The sequence below is a fragment of the Rhinolophus hipposideros genome (genome assembly GCF_964194185.1).
Source record: "Rhinolophus hipposideros genome assembly, chromosome: 1".
Lineage (NCBI taxonomy): Eukaryota > Metazoa > Chordata > Mammalia > Chiroptera > Rhinolophidae > Rhinolophus > Rhinolophus hipposideros.
Genome location: NC_138047.1, coordinates 73,801,240 through 73,818,919, shown reverse-complemented (window position 1 = coordinate 73,818,919; position 17,680 = coordinate 73,801,240). Strand labels below are relative to the sequence as shown.

The following is a 17,680-nucleotide window of genomic DNA, read 5'->3' as shown; positions in this document are numbered from 1 at the left end:
CTCCATGGAGATCTGAGCAACAGGTCCCGAGCTCGGGGGTAAGAAAACCCCGCCTGGGCTAGGGTCAGGAGACTTGGAAGTATGGGACAAAGTCAACCATGCTCATGAGAATAATAGATTCGATTCACTTTAATAGTTTTGGTAATTTATGAATAATTAGTCTTCCATTTACCGTTGTTGTCATACTCCTTTCCTAGTGCCAGTAAGAATTATTCTACACAAACAAATAGCATTCCACGTTGTATGTTTATACAGTCAGCGTGCAATATTTGATATATTTTTACGGCCTGTTGATTTCCAGATGATACATTGATAAATGATCAATGAAAAATGCCAACATTTATTGCTACAACCTAGCAACTATTCAAAAACTATTAATGAAACAATGGATGGGTGAATGACTAGAAAATGTGAGGTTAGCCTCTGAGATGCAACCAAAAAAGAGAGATCCCTGTATCTCAAATATTAGTATTTTATTTAATTTTCAAACTAAACTTGAAAAAAACTAGCTTAAATGATTTAGCATAGTTAATTTAATTTAGTTCAAATGACCTTCGTAAGCTTATCTTTTCAGATATTAATTTGAAAATAACACAGGAATTTCCCCCTGCATTTTGATCCACGGCACACTGAAAATGCCATGAACACTTACTATAGTAATTTCTGTTTTCTGCCTAAAGCGCAAAGGTATCAAAGAGTTAAACTCAGACAAGAGTTGTGTTGAGAATTTTTAAATACAAGTAGAAAACAAAAGGACTAATTTAGTGTCATGAATTAGAAATGTCAAATAACTACTGGAGCTCTGATAGTAATGTAGAGCATTTATAAGCCCAACAAATATTATGAGACCTAAACGAATAGTCACCTTCACTTTAAACTCAGGTTGATGCCCTCTCATCCTGCCATATGAACTATGGGACCAGCGTGGTGGTGGGCGCTCCTCCATCCGCCGATATGCTCACCTACAACCCTATGCTGCTCTTCACTGGACGCACGTGGAAAGGATGCATTTTTGGAGGTAAGGAAGGCAAAGCCCAGGGCTGGTGGCTTTAACTCTGTTCCTTTGACAAGTAAGAGAAGCCTATCGTCTCATACCTCCCTTACGGGTCTTTCTTCCAAGGATGGGTTTGAAGTGATCTAACATGAGACTGAGCGCAATGACACAAAAGATGATTGCCCACTCCTCACCTTGATTTTGGGTCAATAAGTGTGGGCACACATTTAATATCAGCATTTGCAACTCAAGTTCCTCCAAGGCCTGACTGAGAAGTGTCAGCAGTATCTCTGTGGGGATGATTTTATGTTGATTTAATCCATTCTCAATATATGCAAGAACATGTATGAAAAATAGAATTTATTCAACTCACAATAGCATCAGCAGAAGAGTTCTGGACCCAAAGCCAAAATAAACAAACAAAAAGGGATTGTTGCGTTTTATAGGGACAACTGAGACTCACACAAGAATAACTGACGCAGACGATGGTCAATTCTCAGTCCTGGTCTATGTGAAGTATCAGCAGGATTTGATACAGCTGGTGGCTCACTTTTTGTCAAACACTTGTCTTCAGTTGAAGAAAATCGCAAAACATGCAATGGCAGAAGGTCCCATGTGATCCGGCTCTCTGACCCTCGTTACTGCTCTTCTGTTTCACTTCGCCCCAGCCATGCTGGCCTTGCTGGTCTCACTTGCAAACACTCCACCTCAATGCCATCTCAGTTACTCATCCCGTTCCCTGAAATATTCTTTCTCAAGATTCCCGGCTAGTTCATTTCCTTTGTTTTTGCCGAAATGTCACCTTCTCTGGAGGCCTTGCCCTGAGCTTTATAAAATAGCTTCCCTGCCCCTCTCCCCAACGGTCCCCTGGCTCTGCCCTTCGCCCTCAGTCTGCTTTACTTTTTCTCCCTTGTAATGTCACTGGGTGATGTGCTCTACATTTATTTGTTTAGTGTCAGTTTCTCGGCACTAAAATGAGATGTTCATGCTTCCTGAGAGCAGGGAGTTCCTCTGTTTTGCCTCTGCTATATTCCCAGCCTCTTACATGGTGCCTGGTACTGATATATACCCGATAGATATTTACTGAATAATTGAATTTTATTTCTAATATTCCCATATAATCCCCTCACATCACATGAGTATTCTAACGGAGGAGACTCGGTTTATATCTCTTACTGTTCCTCAGTTCAAGTCTTACTTCCTCTGAGGAGCCTGCTCTAAAGAACTGTATTTGGATCCAACCACCTCTTGCTCTTGTGCCCCAGATAATGTTGTAGACGGAGAACAAGCTTTGGCCTTGCATGGAGCATTACCTGTGTCATGGGTGACCTTGACAAGAGCTGTAGCAGCAGAGTCCTGAGTGCGCTCAGGAGAGATTGGCAGGAGAGGAAGTGAAACGGGAAAGAGTAAATTGGAGATGATTTTTTCTGTAAAGAAGTTATTCTGTAAAAGGAAAACAGATACGGGGCAGCTCAATGGACATGTAGAGGTCAAGAAATGCTTTCATAGGGTTTTTTGTTTTTGCCTTTGCTTCTTAAAGTGGGAGAAATATAGCTTATTTGTGTGCTGTTGAGAATAGTCCCACATGGGGCAAAGATAAAAATGCAGGGAGAGAAGGAGCAAATATAACATAAAGATCATTAAGTGAAATCTGAAAAGAAATATATGCTTATTTACAGGTTGGAAAAGCAGAGATGATGTTCCAAAGCTAGTAACTGATTTCCTGGCAAAGAAATTTGACCTGGACCTGTTGATCACCCATGTTTTACCTTTTAGAAATATCCAAGAAGGATTTGAACTGCTCTATTCAGGGCAAAGGTACCTGGTTTTTGTTTTCGTTTTTTATGGTGATGTTGTCTCTTCCCCACAGGTCACTTTTAAAATTTAATATTGATAAATGCACCCACATCTTCTACTTTTATTTCTGATTCTTTAACCTAGTAAGATTGAAATAGCTGATTTCTTTTTCATAGACGTACTATATCACGGTCTTACAGTAACCGACTGTTATAAATCCTTTGTGCTTTGGTTCTCTACACAGGACTGATTTCATTTTGGCTGTTTTTATGTCATCTTAAAGATGCTAGCTAGCTTCCTCATGAAACACCATAAAGTTTCCTTACTTTACAGTTTTCAAAGTGGTTTTTTAAAAGTGCTTTCTTCTGATTCTTGCAGGTCAGGTATTATTATTTTTAGCATTTCCAGTTGAACTCAGATTGTGAAACACAAATAACTTGCCAGGCCCTGTAGGGGCAGCACTGGGATGTTAATTCAGTGCAAAGCCTGAGCTCTTTTCACCACGCCCCAAACTCCTCTGACGGAGCTGCAGGCTCCAGGCAAACATGGGCATTCTTGTTACTATACTCATTGCTGCTGAGGGTTAGGAAAAGTAGAGGTAGAGTATGAAGACTGCACGCAAATGTCAACTTCAACATCTGCCCATGGACGTCTGGAACAGCATCAGAAAGCCTGGTAGAAGACAAAATGAGGTTTCACTCACTATGTGTCAAGGATTTAGGTTTCATTAGCAAAACGACCTAACAGTGTATTAGCCTGACATCCAAATTCCCACAAAGTTTTCCCCTGAGTGCTATTGCAATGTTGTCTCTTGTCTCTACATCTGGTCTAGACTACTGGGTCATTGTATTATGACCATACATTCAAACTCTTTTTAAACGAGAAAACAATGGGTTAAACTGTCAGAACCTCCCATATACCTTCACTTAACTAAGCAGAACTAATAATTTAATGTGGTCAGTTTGAAACATAGTTCCTAATTATTGTCCAAAGAAACATAAATTCTGCTCTCAGGAATTTTCTTTCAAATATCACCTTAATGCAGTGACTTCCAAACTGATCTTTATAAACCTAAGCTCTTCAATTACCATCAACTTCCTGCATAGGTCCATTTGCGTGATTTGCCCTAAATAACTCTTCCATCAGTACATCTTATCTCAGCGAATAATGCATGGGTTCTGCTTTTATAGAGTAGAAAGCAGAGCGTCACGTTTGACTTCGCTCTTGCCCACCACATGCAAACTGATGCTGAGTCCCGATGACGCAGTCTCCAGTGTCTCCACCAGTTTGCCTCCACCTCATTGCCCATGAGCATCACCTACTTCAGTCCGATCGTCTCCCCTGGACACGTTAACACAGTAGTGTGGGAACAGGCCTCCCGCCTTCTGCATTTTACCGTAGGAGTCAGGCCTTCACTACACTGCTAAAGCTCAAGTTGCCCCAAGCGTCAATGCTTTAGCATGGTTTTGAAAGACTTACTGTTCATTTATTAAGGTAGCTAGTCATTCCACAGCTAAGAACTCAGCACCCACTCTACTGCAGCTCCGTGCCAGGCTCTGAGGATAAAGGGATGGTGCAGGTCTCCCCTACTTCTACAATCTCCTAGGCCTCCAGAAGCCTACGCACCCTGGATTACACTCTCCGTGCACACCTTCCTAGCCTTATTCATGCTTTCTCTTCAGCCAGAAAATTCCTTCCCCCTTGTCAATCTGTTGCAACTGTGCTGAGGCTTCAGGAATCAGCTGTGATACCCCTCTCAGAGACCCCAAAGAAAGAAAATGAATTAGTGAGGACCTCAGGTCCAGGAGGATTTCCAACAGCAGAATGTACCTAAGTCTCCTGTAACAGGCAGGAGGGATAATTGCTTAAACTGTTCTTGTTTGGAATGTACGGACAGAAATCCGTAAAACGATCATGTTTACCTTTCAGCATTCGAACTGTCCTGACATTTTGAGATTCTCAGTGGCAGGAGGTCGTGTTGTGTGATGGTGACTTGGAGCTTCCTTTTCCACACTCACCTCTGCTGAGATCCTGGATCTATTTCATAAATACAAGCAGAAGTAGAAGATTTGGTGAAGATATCTAATCTTTATGAAATAAATTCTTAGTCATATGAGTACCTGGGAATTAGCAGGGGGCTTGGGTCAAATATACTAAAATTTTAAATTTACATATACTAAGGCTATAATTATACATTTTGAAAATATGTACTTGAATTTTTATGTTAAAATGGAGATTGATTTAAAAAGAGTTTTAACCAGCTGCCACCACTTAGAGCAGATTTAGCATTAAAGATGTGGTATATGTATTTCCTAAAGTAATATTAATTTGGTGGAAGGTCTTTAACATATTGTATACATGCTTTTTTAGATTCAAATGTGTTTTTTTTTAATTTGTTGTAAATTAAATTCAGTTTTGAAATCAGCTCGTTGCATGGTACAAGTTGATTAGATTAGGAAAGAAATGGGGAAATTTGTGGGAAATTTTATAATGATTAACTTTAAGAATCATCATTATGTAAATAGGTGGACCTCAAAAAGCATACTATCAGGGTTCATGAGATATTGGCCAGTGTGTATTAATATTTCAGTAAATAAGCCTTTTATAATAATACTTAAATATCAAAGTGCAGCTAGTATCACATTGTAATACATATCCTATTAGTCAGTTCAGTAAAGTAGGATTACAAGTCCGTAAGTACATGTTTACTTAGTAATGACTCGATTTTCCAAAAAATGTTTTGAATTTGGTACAATTGCACTGACACATCTACCTAAATAAAATTTAAATATTTTACAAAATGTTTTTGTGGTGATATATTTTGTTTGAAGAGGGAGTTTCATTTTGTTATTGAATTTTTACTGGCTATGGATAAAGTGTTAAAGCACCTGAAAAACACATGAAATACTTTATAAAAACATGAAAAATTGGAGCAGCCGGATGGCTCAGTTGGTTAGAGCTCAAGCTCTCAACAAGGTTGCTGGTTCAATTCCGCATGGGACCGTGGGCTGCACCCCTTGCCACTAAAGATTGAAAATGGCAACTAAACTTGGAGCTGAGCTGTGCCCTCCACAAATAGATTGAAGGACAACAACTTGGAGCTGATAGGCCCTGAAGAAACACACTGTTCCCCTATATTCCCCAATAAAATATTTAAAAAAAAAAAGAAAGAAAGAAGGAAAAGAAAAACAAGTAAGGTGAGCAGAGCCGAAAATGGTGGTTTCAATATAAGAATGTAAAAGAGCTTGGATAGTCCTGCTTCGGTAATTGCAAACTGTCCAGGTATTACAAGTCAATTTTGCACAATTAATATTTCCCAGTGAAAAGTGGCTGGAACCCAAGGGATAAAAGATTTCCCTCTTACCAGTTTGTTGATCTAGGCTCAATGTAAGTTTGGGGGGGTGGGGATTCAAATACCTAAAAAGTACATGGAATTCCTTTGTGAAGTACTTTCAAACAACAGCTAAGTTTAGTTATAGCAATCCTTAAAGCACTTTTAAATAGTAACAGTGTGATAGGAAAGTCATAGGCAATTAGAAACAAGACCCAGACAAACAGTCTCAAAGTGAGATGGAAAAATCGTGGGCAGTCAGGGATGGGTGGCGGAGGGCCTCAAGGCCAAAGATAACAGCAGCTGACAGGAAAAAAAACAAAAATGTAAAAGAGGGAGCTGGACGGGCAGGGCTACCACATCAGACTGCAGAGTCAGCCAAGATACCAGCCCAGGTGCAGAAAGGGGAGAGGGTGGGGCCAAACGACTCCTGGTAAACAGCTTAAAGAATATGGATCCAAGGACACAGTCTCCCGCTCAGTTTAGCCTGTGGGGTATTCTGTTCAGATCCCTGGTCTCCTCGGAGACCTGTAGTCTTTTGCTTTTCGCTTTTACAATAAAACTGTATCCTGCTTCAATTTACCTCTCAGAGTTCACGTTCTCATTCTTCGAGTGCAGGAGGCCATGAACACCTGGCACCAGACGTCAGAATTCTACATCAACAGTTTATAAAAATGTATATTATATATACATAAGAATGCATAATATATATATGTATAATCACCACCTGAGAATTATTTGGAGACATTTCCGTCATCCATTTACAATGCATATAGTTAGAACCCTAGGACCTAATTAATGAAGGAAAAACCTCCCTACAAAAACATTTTTTAATGTTTATGTTTTCTATCTCAAATTTCAAAAAACATGTTACATAAGGATATCTAAACTCATATACAAATATAGTTGCATCAAAAGAAATAAATCCAAGAAAGAATAAACATGTATTTCTCAGATCACAGTTTTTCAAATGAACTCCACTTTTTGCATAGCGTTTCCTATAAATTCTATTTTTATAAATGTTACACATGTCACAATTTTATATATTTAATATTTATTATGAAGCTTCGTGGAATCATTACTCAGTTCAGAGCTTGTCATGGTCAAATAATGAGCAGAAGACCTACCATTTTACCGGAAAACCTGCCTATGAACAGTTTTTCGAATCATCTGAAAACACTGATTCCAAGAGGAGATCGAACATTGATAGTTTTTGTATAGTTTTCATTTCTAGTCCTTGAAGCCAGGAAGTAATGTCAGCTGAGTTCTTGGATGTTAAATCAAAGGATAAATGAGCAAGAAAGAGCTAGAGGAATATTAAACAAGATACCCAACTTTTTGTGTAAAAAGTAACCTAGAATTTCATCACTAAAATGATGCTTGAAGGGTATTCATTCATTTGGCATCCCCGCCCCCCCCATTTCAACCTTGTACCAAACACTGAATCAGGTAAACACCTAGCTCACAGTGGTCAATAAAACAGACGTAGTCTCTGCCCTTATATAGCATATGGTGTGTGGCAAGAGACCAATTATAAGACAGTAATAAACCTATAAATATATCACTTAAATTTGCAATGTGTTAAATAGGGCAGGGACCAGGGTGAGCTGGAGCAGGCCTCGAGAAGAGAGGGGCAAAATCCTCCCAGTTGAAGGAACCAAGTGCCCAGCGGCTAGTATTTTGAAGAAGCTGACCTCCTCTTACTGGGAATTGTAATAAGGGCAGCATAGCTGGCTTTTGCTTCAAAATGTTAATAAAATTGTTCAGGTTCATGAAGCTGAAAATGCTACTTCCCTATGAACATGTATATGATTAATTTATCTCAAAAGTCAGCTTCCTCACACACTTATCCAGGAAAGAACAGGCTTTAGCTGTTACCAAGATTGACATGAAATGATTTTTACTTAGAGGAAGAAAAGGGACGTACAGCACCTTGCCAGGAATGCTCTTGCCCCTATGACATCAGCTCCAGGCATCAAACATTCTTTCTACCAGCATTCCCTTTCTCATTTCTCACTCCTCCTTATAGCTAATTTTTTTTTATAGTCTTCTGTAATAATTAGCTAACTGAGGCCTCATAAAATAGCTTATAGTATTTATCATCTTCATGCACATATATTTGTCCCTCTTTTTGTTTCTCACTCCCTCACACAGTTGAATTCCCTTCATGAAGGAAAGTGAAAATCCCTGGTACCCAAAGCAGGTCCCAGGAGTTCTTTCCAACACTCTCTGACATTACCAGTCGCCCATGAGCTGCAGAGAAGTGACTGATGCCTTCCCTGAGAGTTGAAGCCATTCTACCTGTAAAGTTTTAGAACATTGGGTCTGTGCTCCAAGTTCTTTCTTAAAACAGTACCACATAGGACATCGTGTGCCCAGTAAATACTATACAAACACTTTCGGCTAATTTCGTGATTGAATTAGAGGATTATACTCAGCCACCAAAAGGGTAAGACCCAGGACACTTATACCCTGAAAAGATGGTAACTTATAAACTTTAAAAGCAAATGTGTTGTGGGGTAACACTAACCTTTGACAACCTGATGTCTCAAATGTAGAAAGATTATCTAAAAATCAGAACTTGAATACCTTGTAATTTTTCTCTTCAAAAAAGTCACGTGTAACTCTCTGTATCAATGCCAATAAACGTGTTACTTAATGATTTCAAAAAAAAGGAGGATTATATATTTCTGGCTGTGTCAGGATTCCAGCACGCAAAATACATCATCGTAGTAGCCAACAAATCAAATGAGGCAGTGAGACATGTTCTTAGCAACTGCTCTTTCTGGTTGTCAAACATTTCATTTCAAATTTGTGTTTATTTTTCTCTACAGAGAGTGAATGACTCTCACTTAAAATTCAAGTCAACATTTTAATTAAAAATAATGTTTACTTGAATTTGCAATCACACATTTGGGAAAAAACTGTTTTAAACTTCGAGCATTTTATAACTTTCATTGCAAGTTTTGGCAAAGAATCATATGCTTACAGAACAATCTGACACACCCCAAATGTAGTATTATTCATTCAGCAAAGCCATTGGCAAAACAAATATGTCTACAAAATAATAAAACCAAACATAAAATGTAAATATTGTACTCTGTCTGTGGATTACAACATCAGTCAAAAGCCTGATGTGGTAGATTGATTCGGCACTCCTGGGGTCCTGCTGAAACTCTCAGCACCTGTTTCCTGAAGTCCCGCCTAGCTCTAACTTCCAATGGCTCAAATTAGAAAGAAGACTCTTGAGATACTCATCAACTTGCTTTGTCTTTACTTTGGGAAAGGAGATTGTGGAGTGCCTCCCTAGCAATAAAAGGTGCTAAAACATTTACAATTTATTTTTGCACAATAGAGGACCCATGCTAGTGCTTTCATTCTGGCAAATAAAAATCATGGAAATAGACTCTCCCCAGGAAGCCACCAAGGTTCTGGGAAACACTTGGCTGAATTCATGAGAAACTCTCAAGATAGTCAGCTTGACCAAAGACTAACTCAGAAAAAGAGAGAGAGGACTGACTGGGTTCTAGGACCTTCGCCCTAGCACTATCAGGGGGCCCTATTTCATACCTACATGCTTCTAGGATGCGTGATATGGCAGAATTGAAACGGAATTAGGGCTGTTGTCCATCTGAAACACAAAAAATTATAACATTTGTCATTTTTTAAAAGCTAACTTTCCCATATTTTGAGGTTTACCTTACTTAAAGGATGTGAAGTCTCACATCTTTCCTCCAGTTCCTTTATTAAATGATTAAACCATGGGAAATAGCTCATGTTATCCAAATTGTTTACTCTAATTGCAGTAAATGCAAATTGAAGAAACTGGGCTACTCCCCTACCCTGGAGGTCTATTGCAGAGGCTCAATAACCCCTGGCTTCCACACTAAGGGCTTTCATAGAAAAGGTCAGCCATGGTCCTTTGATGGTGGTACATTAGGCAATGTTTGTGGGAATAGTAAGAGTCCCTAAAGGGGAAACACCTAATCGTTGCCTGACATCTCCCCACCTCACTTAGGAGACATCTAACATGAGGTCTCTCTGCCTTTACCCAAGAATATTTTTTCATTTTCAAAAAGTACACAGTGGAAATCCCCAAGAGTCCATGCCATACTAGTTTGCCCTAAGAATTGCTTGGCATTGGGACCTTACCTTATAGATTAAAGCCCAGCTAGGGGAATAACCACCTGGATGTGCCATGGGTAACTCAAGCTAACATGACCAAACTTAAACCCTTCGTTTTCTTCAAAGTTGTTTCCTTCCTCGCTTCTCCACTTTAGTTTGTGGCAGCACCATCCACTCAAACTGGAGAGCTGAGCATCACGCTGGATTCCTCCCTCTGCACCAGTCCCCACATCCTGTAAATCATAAAGAGCTCTTGATTTTACCTCCTAAATATAAATCAGTCATTTCCTCTCCCTCTTTCCTGCTAGCATGTTCTCCTTGGTCTGTTCCCTCACCTCCTGTCTAAATTCCAGCAATAACCATGGACCACATGTCTCAGCATAGAATGGCTTCGGACAGACCTATCCTAATCCTCCAAGCACAGCCACGGGAATGCCCAAATTCAGAACTCTCAGTTTCTGTTATTGAAATACAAAAATATTTTAAAGAGCCAAAGTGGAAGTGCCACAGACCTTCCTGTACCCCATTCTCTCACTTCAGGCCTGAGAGCAGGATATCTCACGATCCCAGGGCGGATAGGATGTGTAGGATGGAGAGGGATTGAATGCCCTGTGCACTCTGGACCAGCTCTGCTTGGGCCCCTGCTCATGTGGGAGTGAGAGGATGAGCCAGCACCTGAAAGGATGGATTAAGTCCAAGCACAGATGACTCTGGGCCAGGACTCAGGTCTCACCAAGGTGGTCTCGTCATTCCCATTGAATCAGAAACTCTTTCTTAATGTCGCCTTTCCCTCAAGAAGAAGGGGATTTATCTACTGGCTTACTTCCCCTAAAAACCAAGACAGAGGTTGCAGGTCTAAATACCATGGACTTTAGTCCGTTATCTTTCACTAGAGGCAAACTCAGTAAGACTTGGGGAATCACAACATTCTTAGAGTTAGATTTACTGCATTTGTAAAGTTAAGTTGACTTCAGTACTCACCAAACTCATAGTCTGTGTGACTGTCTTAATTTTCCTGTTTTTGGAAAATTTTCAGTACTAAAAGAGAAGTTTTGCTATCCTATTATCTTCCCCCGAGTACTTACAAGAGAATTTTGGCATATTCGATGCACCCTGCTGTTGTCCAATTCCCCTCAGACTTATTTTCCCCACAGTCCCCAGGTGAGGCATCTTGATGGTTAATCTGACCACGTCGCTCCTTTACTAAAAAGTCATTCAAGGGCTGCACTTGACCTTCAGGATATGAACACGAATCAAAGGCCCTTTGTGACCAGCTAGCTGACTTCCCATGGCCTCTGAACCCCACATCCCACTCAGGCAAACTTAAATGCTTGAGTACCCTTGTACCCACTATGCTCAGATTTCTTTTGCTTCCTGGATTTCTCTTGCTATTTGTCTTCCTAGAATATTCTTCCATCATGTCCTCTTGTCCTAGCAAACATCTGCTCATCCTTTCGGTTTCAGTTTAGCCTTTACTCCCCCGAATGTCTCCTTTGAGCTCAGTGCCTCTCTGATCTCTCAGGAACCTGGGTATGATTGTCACTGTGTGCACCACGTTATATTGTAGTGCTCTGCTGAGGTGCTTCTTCCTGCAACAGTTATTCATCTCTATCCAACTGCTGACAAAGAGCCTACGAAGAATAGACGCCCAATAGTGTTTCTGAAATAAATACATATGTGAAAGGTTCTTGATACCATGAGGGTTGGTTTCTTCTGCAGGACTGAGAAAGGGGCTGCAGGTGGCAGTATCTAGCTAGGCCGCAAGTTAGGAGTGAATTCATATTTAGACAGGAGGAGAATCAAAAATAACTGGTTCCTTTCGCATGTTATTCGGGACATTTTCCAGCTACTTTCTTTATTTCTCTTTTCCAGTATAGTTGAGGAAAATGGAAAACCAGCTGAAAATTTTGTGTTTGATGGGGACACCAAATCCTGCAATGCTGGATCAGCTGTGCAACTTACAAATACCACATCCTCCCACTTTTGTTGTTCACAGCCCAGAACTGCTTCAGGAACTCGAGAAAAGGCATGGAAAATCGTCTGTTACTCAGTATGTGAATCATCTTCCAGCTTATTCAACTTAAAAAACATGAATAAGGGTTTATTTCAGAGGTTTAGGTAGGGTTAGTCACTCCGACAAGGAGTGAAGTACCAAAGGTCTCGCTACAGTAGGAAACTGTAATCGCCCTGTGACCTGAAGGACAGGGCAGAGGAGAATGACCAGAATCGAGCAGGAGCTGGAGCCACAGCAGAGGGGCTGCCCGACAGGAGCAATGGCCACAGACAGAAGAAATGGCCAAACCACGGTGGACAATGAGGAAGACAGGGAACAAACACCCCGACCTCTCTCTGCTGCCTCTGATCTCCTCCTGGTGACTTCCTTAATCCAGCCAGCCTGAGGGAGACCTAGTGTCTCAGCTGTCGGGATCACCCCTGAGGGCCGAGAATGAATCTGAAGGGCAGGCAGGGCATCACAAGCACAGGACATAGGCTCATTGCCAGTTTTTGCTCCAATACCAACAAAGTGCTTGTGACTTAGATCCCAACGACATTAGTAACTACACGACTCCTTTGAAGTATTTAGAGACAAACTAGGCTAACGCAAAAGCGACTGAGAATTGCTGGGGAAATTATTCACCAAACAAAGACTGGTTGACCTGACCATTGGCCTCCTTTCTATTGCTAGTGTTTCTTTAATGATTCATAGCCATTCCCCTGTCATTATTATAACCCCTCATGGAATTCAGGTTTTGAGATAATTTGTCTGCCAAGCATAATTTTAAAGCAATTATCGTGAATCAATACCACACATTGTCACTTAGTTTCTGATCATCATAAAATATCTAGAGTTACCACACTGTTTATACAGCCCAACCAAAAGAAAAGCAATGTGACGTTTTAGTTAGCCTCTGCAGCCTTTCAAGAAGAAGACGCATGCTATTTAGTATGCCAACTAGCTCTTTGCTCCTGTCATTCCTTTCTCAAAGCCTCGGGACTCTATAATATTGAGAACAAATGGGGTAAGTCTTGAAATTTGATCAACTAATGTTCTGGAGAAGAATTAAAGCCACCATGAAATTTGCAGTTCACTCTGTGACCTCCATCTCCCCTTTTATAATACAAATATATTATGTCTTTACCTATGAATTTATTTTTTTCAAATGTATAAAAGAATGCACTGTTTAAAATGAGATTTGTGTCTTGAAGAGAGACCATCCTGGGACGTGAAGATTGGCCTTCTCTATAAGGCTAACTTGCCAATTTCTGAGACACACGTGAGTCTCTAAACAGGGCATTTAGCAGCACAGCTTCTCCTACCAGCTCACCACTGGTTTTGTAGCTGGATCTGTCTTCTCATCTCACACAGTTTCTTTCTCTGAAAAATTGGCATAAAAATCTTGCTCTTTGAAAACCAAGGTTGAAATTTTATGTATATATTATGTCACTACGTTGAGTATCAGCTTCAGGATAACTCTTTAATATTAGACACTTTTCTGATTTTGAGAAGATGTAAAAACCACATTCAGTTCTCACAGTTCTGTAGCTATTATAGGTTCAATGTTAGGCAACACATTACATTTATAGCCATTGGCCACTGATGTAACTGCCATGGCTGAGCTAGCAAGCACGGATTGCAGTTAGCCAGTGGGGTTGGTTGCTTGGTTAGTTGGTTGGTTGGTTGGCAGAGAGGCGGTCGGTGGACGGCAGATCATGTGGATCCTACACTCTGTGTCTCGCCAGGCCGCCAGAGAGATTGGAGTGCAGGAAGACCCATTGTTGGGGTACTGGTAGATGTTTGCTTTTGTGTCTAGGCCAGCGGCCTGCGAGAATATAGTGGTATGACTCCCCTATCCATGGCTCTGTTTGTGTTACTTTTTGGCCTCACCATATCCTGCGTTCTTATGTGGGAAGCAAGGAGCAGGAGCTGAGACCCTGTGTGATACCACTCATCTTAAATTACATGGCCTGGAGAATACATACTGAGAGGAAAAGGTTTAGGTATGGTAGGGCATCACCTCCTAACCCCACACCTCTTCTCCCTAGAATCATGAGGTAAACGGGCTTAGAACCTTCCAAATCATAGAAATTCATGCTAGGAGACCTCATAATAACCCTGCCCTCGGCTGCCAGGCCCATGGGGTAACCCCATACCCCCTCTGTGGAGTCTTGGAGGGTCCCTGATCAAAGGCCTGGGGAGACCAGAGTGGGAAGCTGCCATGGCAGCTCAGTGCACCTCCTGTTTTACCTGTTAGTAAGAGCCCGCAGGACTTGCCAGTGGCGTCCTAGGATCCTTTCTTAGGTGATGATCTGGAGTGTGGGTCTCTGCCTGCAATCGTCAAAAGAGTTAATGTCCATGATTAGCAACATTAGCAATTGAGGTGGCTATGCACACAAAATGTATGGGTTGGGTAGGAAAAGGCACATTCATGCACATAGATGCACATTCATGTATTCTATTTGGAGGTTCCAAGAAGAAAAGAGGAAACGTTCAGTTTCCTATCTGTAAAATGGCCAGAACCCCATTCCCCTTCTCTTTGCTGGGGTGACAGTGGGACTCTTTAAACTTAGGGAGGAAAATCAGGGAACAGTGAATTCTGAATCTTCATGGTCAGCTCTAGACAGCAGTTCCATCGAGAGGCTAAAGAGACCCACAGAGCTGTTGTGAAGAGCTGCGAGGAGGAAGAGTGTAGGATGGAGGGTGCTTCCTTCTTTACCTCTTCACCTGTGGAGTCCTGCAGACGTCATAAGCTCTCCTAGCCTCAATCGGATCACAGCCTTAACTTTAACTTGAGTCACTAGTGGTGAAATTGTTTTCACATCTTGTGAGCTTAATTAAAGCATTTGCAGGTGCTGTGCATGGAGAGTGAAACGGAAAGCAATGATTCTGACATGAACGTTTGTTTTCAAGCATTGGTTCTCACTATTGCTTTACACATGGAAGTCTTTGTGAACTTGATTTACATTCAAAGGAAATCGTTTTGTCTGTCTTATTCTCTCATCATTATATTCCCCGACACTCCCAAGACACATTCTACTAGTCCTGAGCCTCCTCTGTGGCATATTTTACTTGCAAAATATGGAACCCTTGAATTTTTATACGACAAGGCTGAGGGATTATCCAAATATCTCAATCTGAAAATAAACCAAACTCAGCAAAACTGGAATACCCAGATTTTTATGTGAAGGAAAACTGAACTGATAGTATCTGCCTTTTCTCACCACATATTATTTAAAACAGGGGTGTCAAAACTTTTTTCAACGTTTTTTACCAAGGGCCATATGCGGTAAAATACACAAACTGCCAGGCCACTCAGTCGAGATGAAGTACGTATTGCCTCACCTGGTTTATTTAACTAAACTAAATATATTTATGGAATTTGCTGCGGGCCAATTAACAATGGATTGCAGACCGTAGTTGGCCCACAGGCTGCAGTTTTGACACCCCTGATTTAAAACAAACAAACGAAAAACCACATGATAGAATTACAGGTTGAGAGCCAGGAATGACCTTAAACTTTTTCAAATTGAACCTCCTTATTTTACATGAGAGGAGAGTAGAGAATAAAGAGGTACAGCTGCTTCGTTTAAAAATACTAGCAACAACAAAAAAAAAATACTAGCAACAGAGAGAGGAATCATGATCTCCTTAGTGCAGTTTCATCTGCTCCTTTCGGTGGGACATCTTACGTTCCAGCAGCAGGCGTGTCTTTTCATTATTAAGCTTTAGAACAGAAGAAACTGTTCTCTTTTGATTGCAGTGAAAAGGTCAGGGAATAATGTTTGTCCACTCACAGTCAGAAGGTTGTAATCTCCAACTGGATAAGCTGTAGAAGTCATCTCTTGAGACCACCCTCCTTTCCAGTGTTGATATTCTCCCCACTGGGATTTGCCTAAGAATTTTCTACTCTGCTGGAATTATGCAGTGTGCAATCCAAGCCTGACCGTAAGTGTGTTTTACTGCTCCACAGCCAGCCTAGGGAAGTTGTTCGTAGGTCAGGCTGGACTGCTGCTCTCTAACTCTTAGCTGTGCCCTTGTCTTCCTCATAGACCCTAGAAAACGGGTCAGATCTTTTTTCCACATGCCAGCCCTATTCGATAGTAGTGCTGGCTGTCAATTGTCTTCCCAACCTGCATCCCAAGCCTTTTCCTCTCCTGAGTAAACACCAGTTCCATCAATGATTTCTTTACTCTGAGCAGGCTGAGCAGGGTGCAAAGATGACAAAGCATTCCAGCACTGTCTTTGGGGTCCAGCAAAGATTATGTTCTGTGAGGACTCCTGCCTTCTCAGATGGAATATACATTGAGAAATGAGCAGAATATTAAGGATTTTCATTTGTAAGATTTAGTATAGGTTTAATTTTTTTTTCTCTCTCTCTTTCTCTCTCTTTTTTTTCCATCAAGAATTATCATGATTTTCTGCCTATAAGGGAATGGAAAAGTCCTCATGTTTTCTTTTTTTTCCCCAGTAACTATTTAACGTTACTCAGTCTGAATTCCCACTTCTATAAAATGGCAGAGATATTAGCTTTGTGGGGATAGTAGAGATTATGTCTGCAAAGTGCTGAGAGGAGGGCCTGCCACAGAGGGGCACCTCCTGGGTGGTAGAGATTGTCACAACCTATTAAAATCATACTTGTGCTCTCTTCCCCTCTCCTGGCTCCTCACACCTCCTCCTTTTCCTCTTTGCAGAGCTCCCTTTGCCTCACAGCCCTCAGGCTGCTTCTATCTGAAGATTCCAGTTAACAATTGCTTCTCCTTCCTCTGGGTTTCCACAAACTTGGCCTCAGAGTTGTCACAGTCTCCCACTCTCTCAAGTGTTTTACCAGCGTGTTCTCCATTCTCAACCAAAAGGCAGAAAAGACCCTGTTAAAACATGTGTCAGATCAGGTCATACCTGTGCTCAGAACCTTCCTGTGGCTTTCTATCTCAATTGAATAAAAGCTGGAATCTTCTCAAAATGTCCTCAGCACCCCCATCACTTCAGCCCTGTGACTCCTCTGACCTGCCTTCTTCACTCCCGTCTTGCTCGCTGTGCCCCATCTATGCGGGTTCCTCACTGAGCCTCGAGCCTTCCATGCGGACTCTCAGGTCTACTGTGCCCTTTGCCTGGCATGGTCTTCCCTCAGACAGCTTTGTGTCTGTCTCCCTCCATTCTGTTAATCTAGGGAAATGGAATATTCTAAAGGAGGCCGTCCCTAATCACCCTATTGAAATTATGCATATCCTCTCCCAGGAAATTCTATGTCCCTTCCCACTTTATTTTTCTTCTCAGCCTGTATCACTAAGTTACTCTGTAACTGGCTTACTTATTTTGTTTTTTCTCTGTAAGCCCTCACTGGATGTAAGTCACATGGGGACACGGCTTTCTTCCAGAACAGTGCTCATTATCTGTTGTGTACTCTATTTGTTCATCGAGTGTGAAGTTGTTGTTG

General features: G+C 41.2%; 1 protein-coding gene and 1 long non-coding RNA gene across 3 annotated transcripts in view; one reads left to right on the top strand and one right to left on the bottom strand.

The window, feature by feature from the left end:
• Positions 1-5,588, top strand: part of ADH7 (alcohol dehydrogenase 7 (class IV), mu or sigma polypeptide) — a 37,767-nt gene extending 32,179 nt beyond the window's left edge. For both annotated transcript variants that reach the window (XM_081077611.1, XM_081077610.1), the window contains 3 exons: positions 883-1,018; positions 2,674-2,812; positions 4,721-5,588. In XM_081077611.1, coding sequence (XP_080933737.1) covers positions 883-1,018; positions 2,674-2,812; positions 4,721-4,745 — 300 coding nt within the window. In that variant the 3' untranslated portion in view covers positions 4,746-5,588. The remainder of the gene's footprint in view (positions 1-882; positions 1,019-2,673; positions 2,813-4,720) is intronic.
• LOC308492298 lies at positions 113-16,378 on the bottom strand. Its single transcript, XR_013992497.1, has 6 exons — positions 16,041-16,378; positions 14,494-14,574; positions 9,697-9,753; positions 6,706-6,775; positions 4,714-4,828; positions 113-3,463 (listed from the first exon to the last, which is right to left on the bottom strand). It is a non-coding gene; the product is annotated as an uncharacterized lncRNA (long non-coding RNA).
• Positions 16,379-17,680: the final 1,302 nt, after the last annotated feature.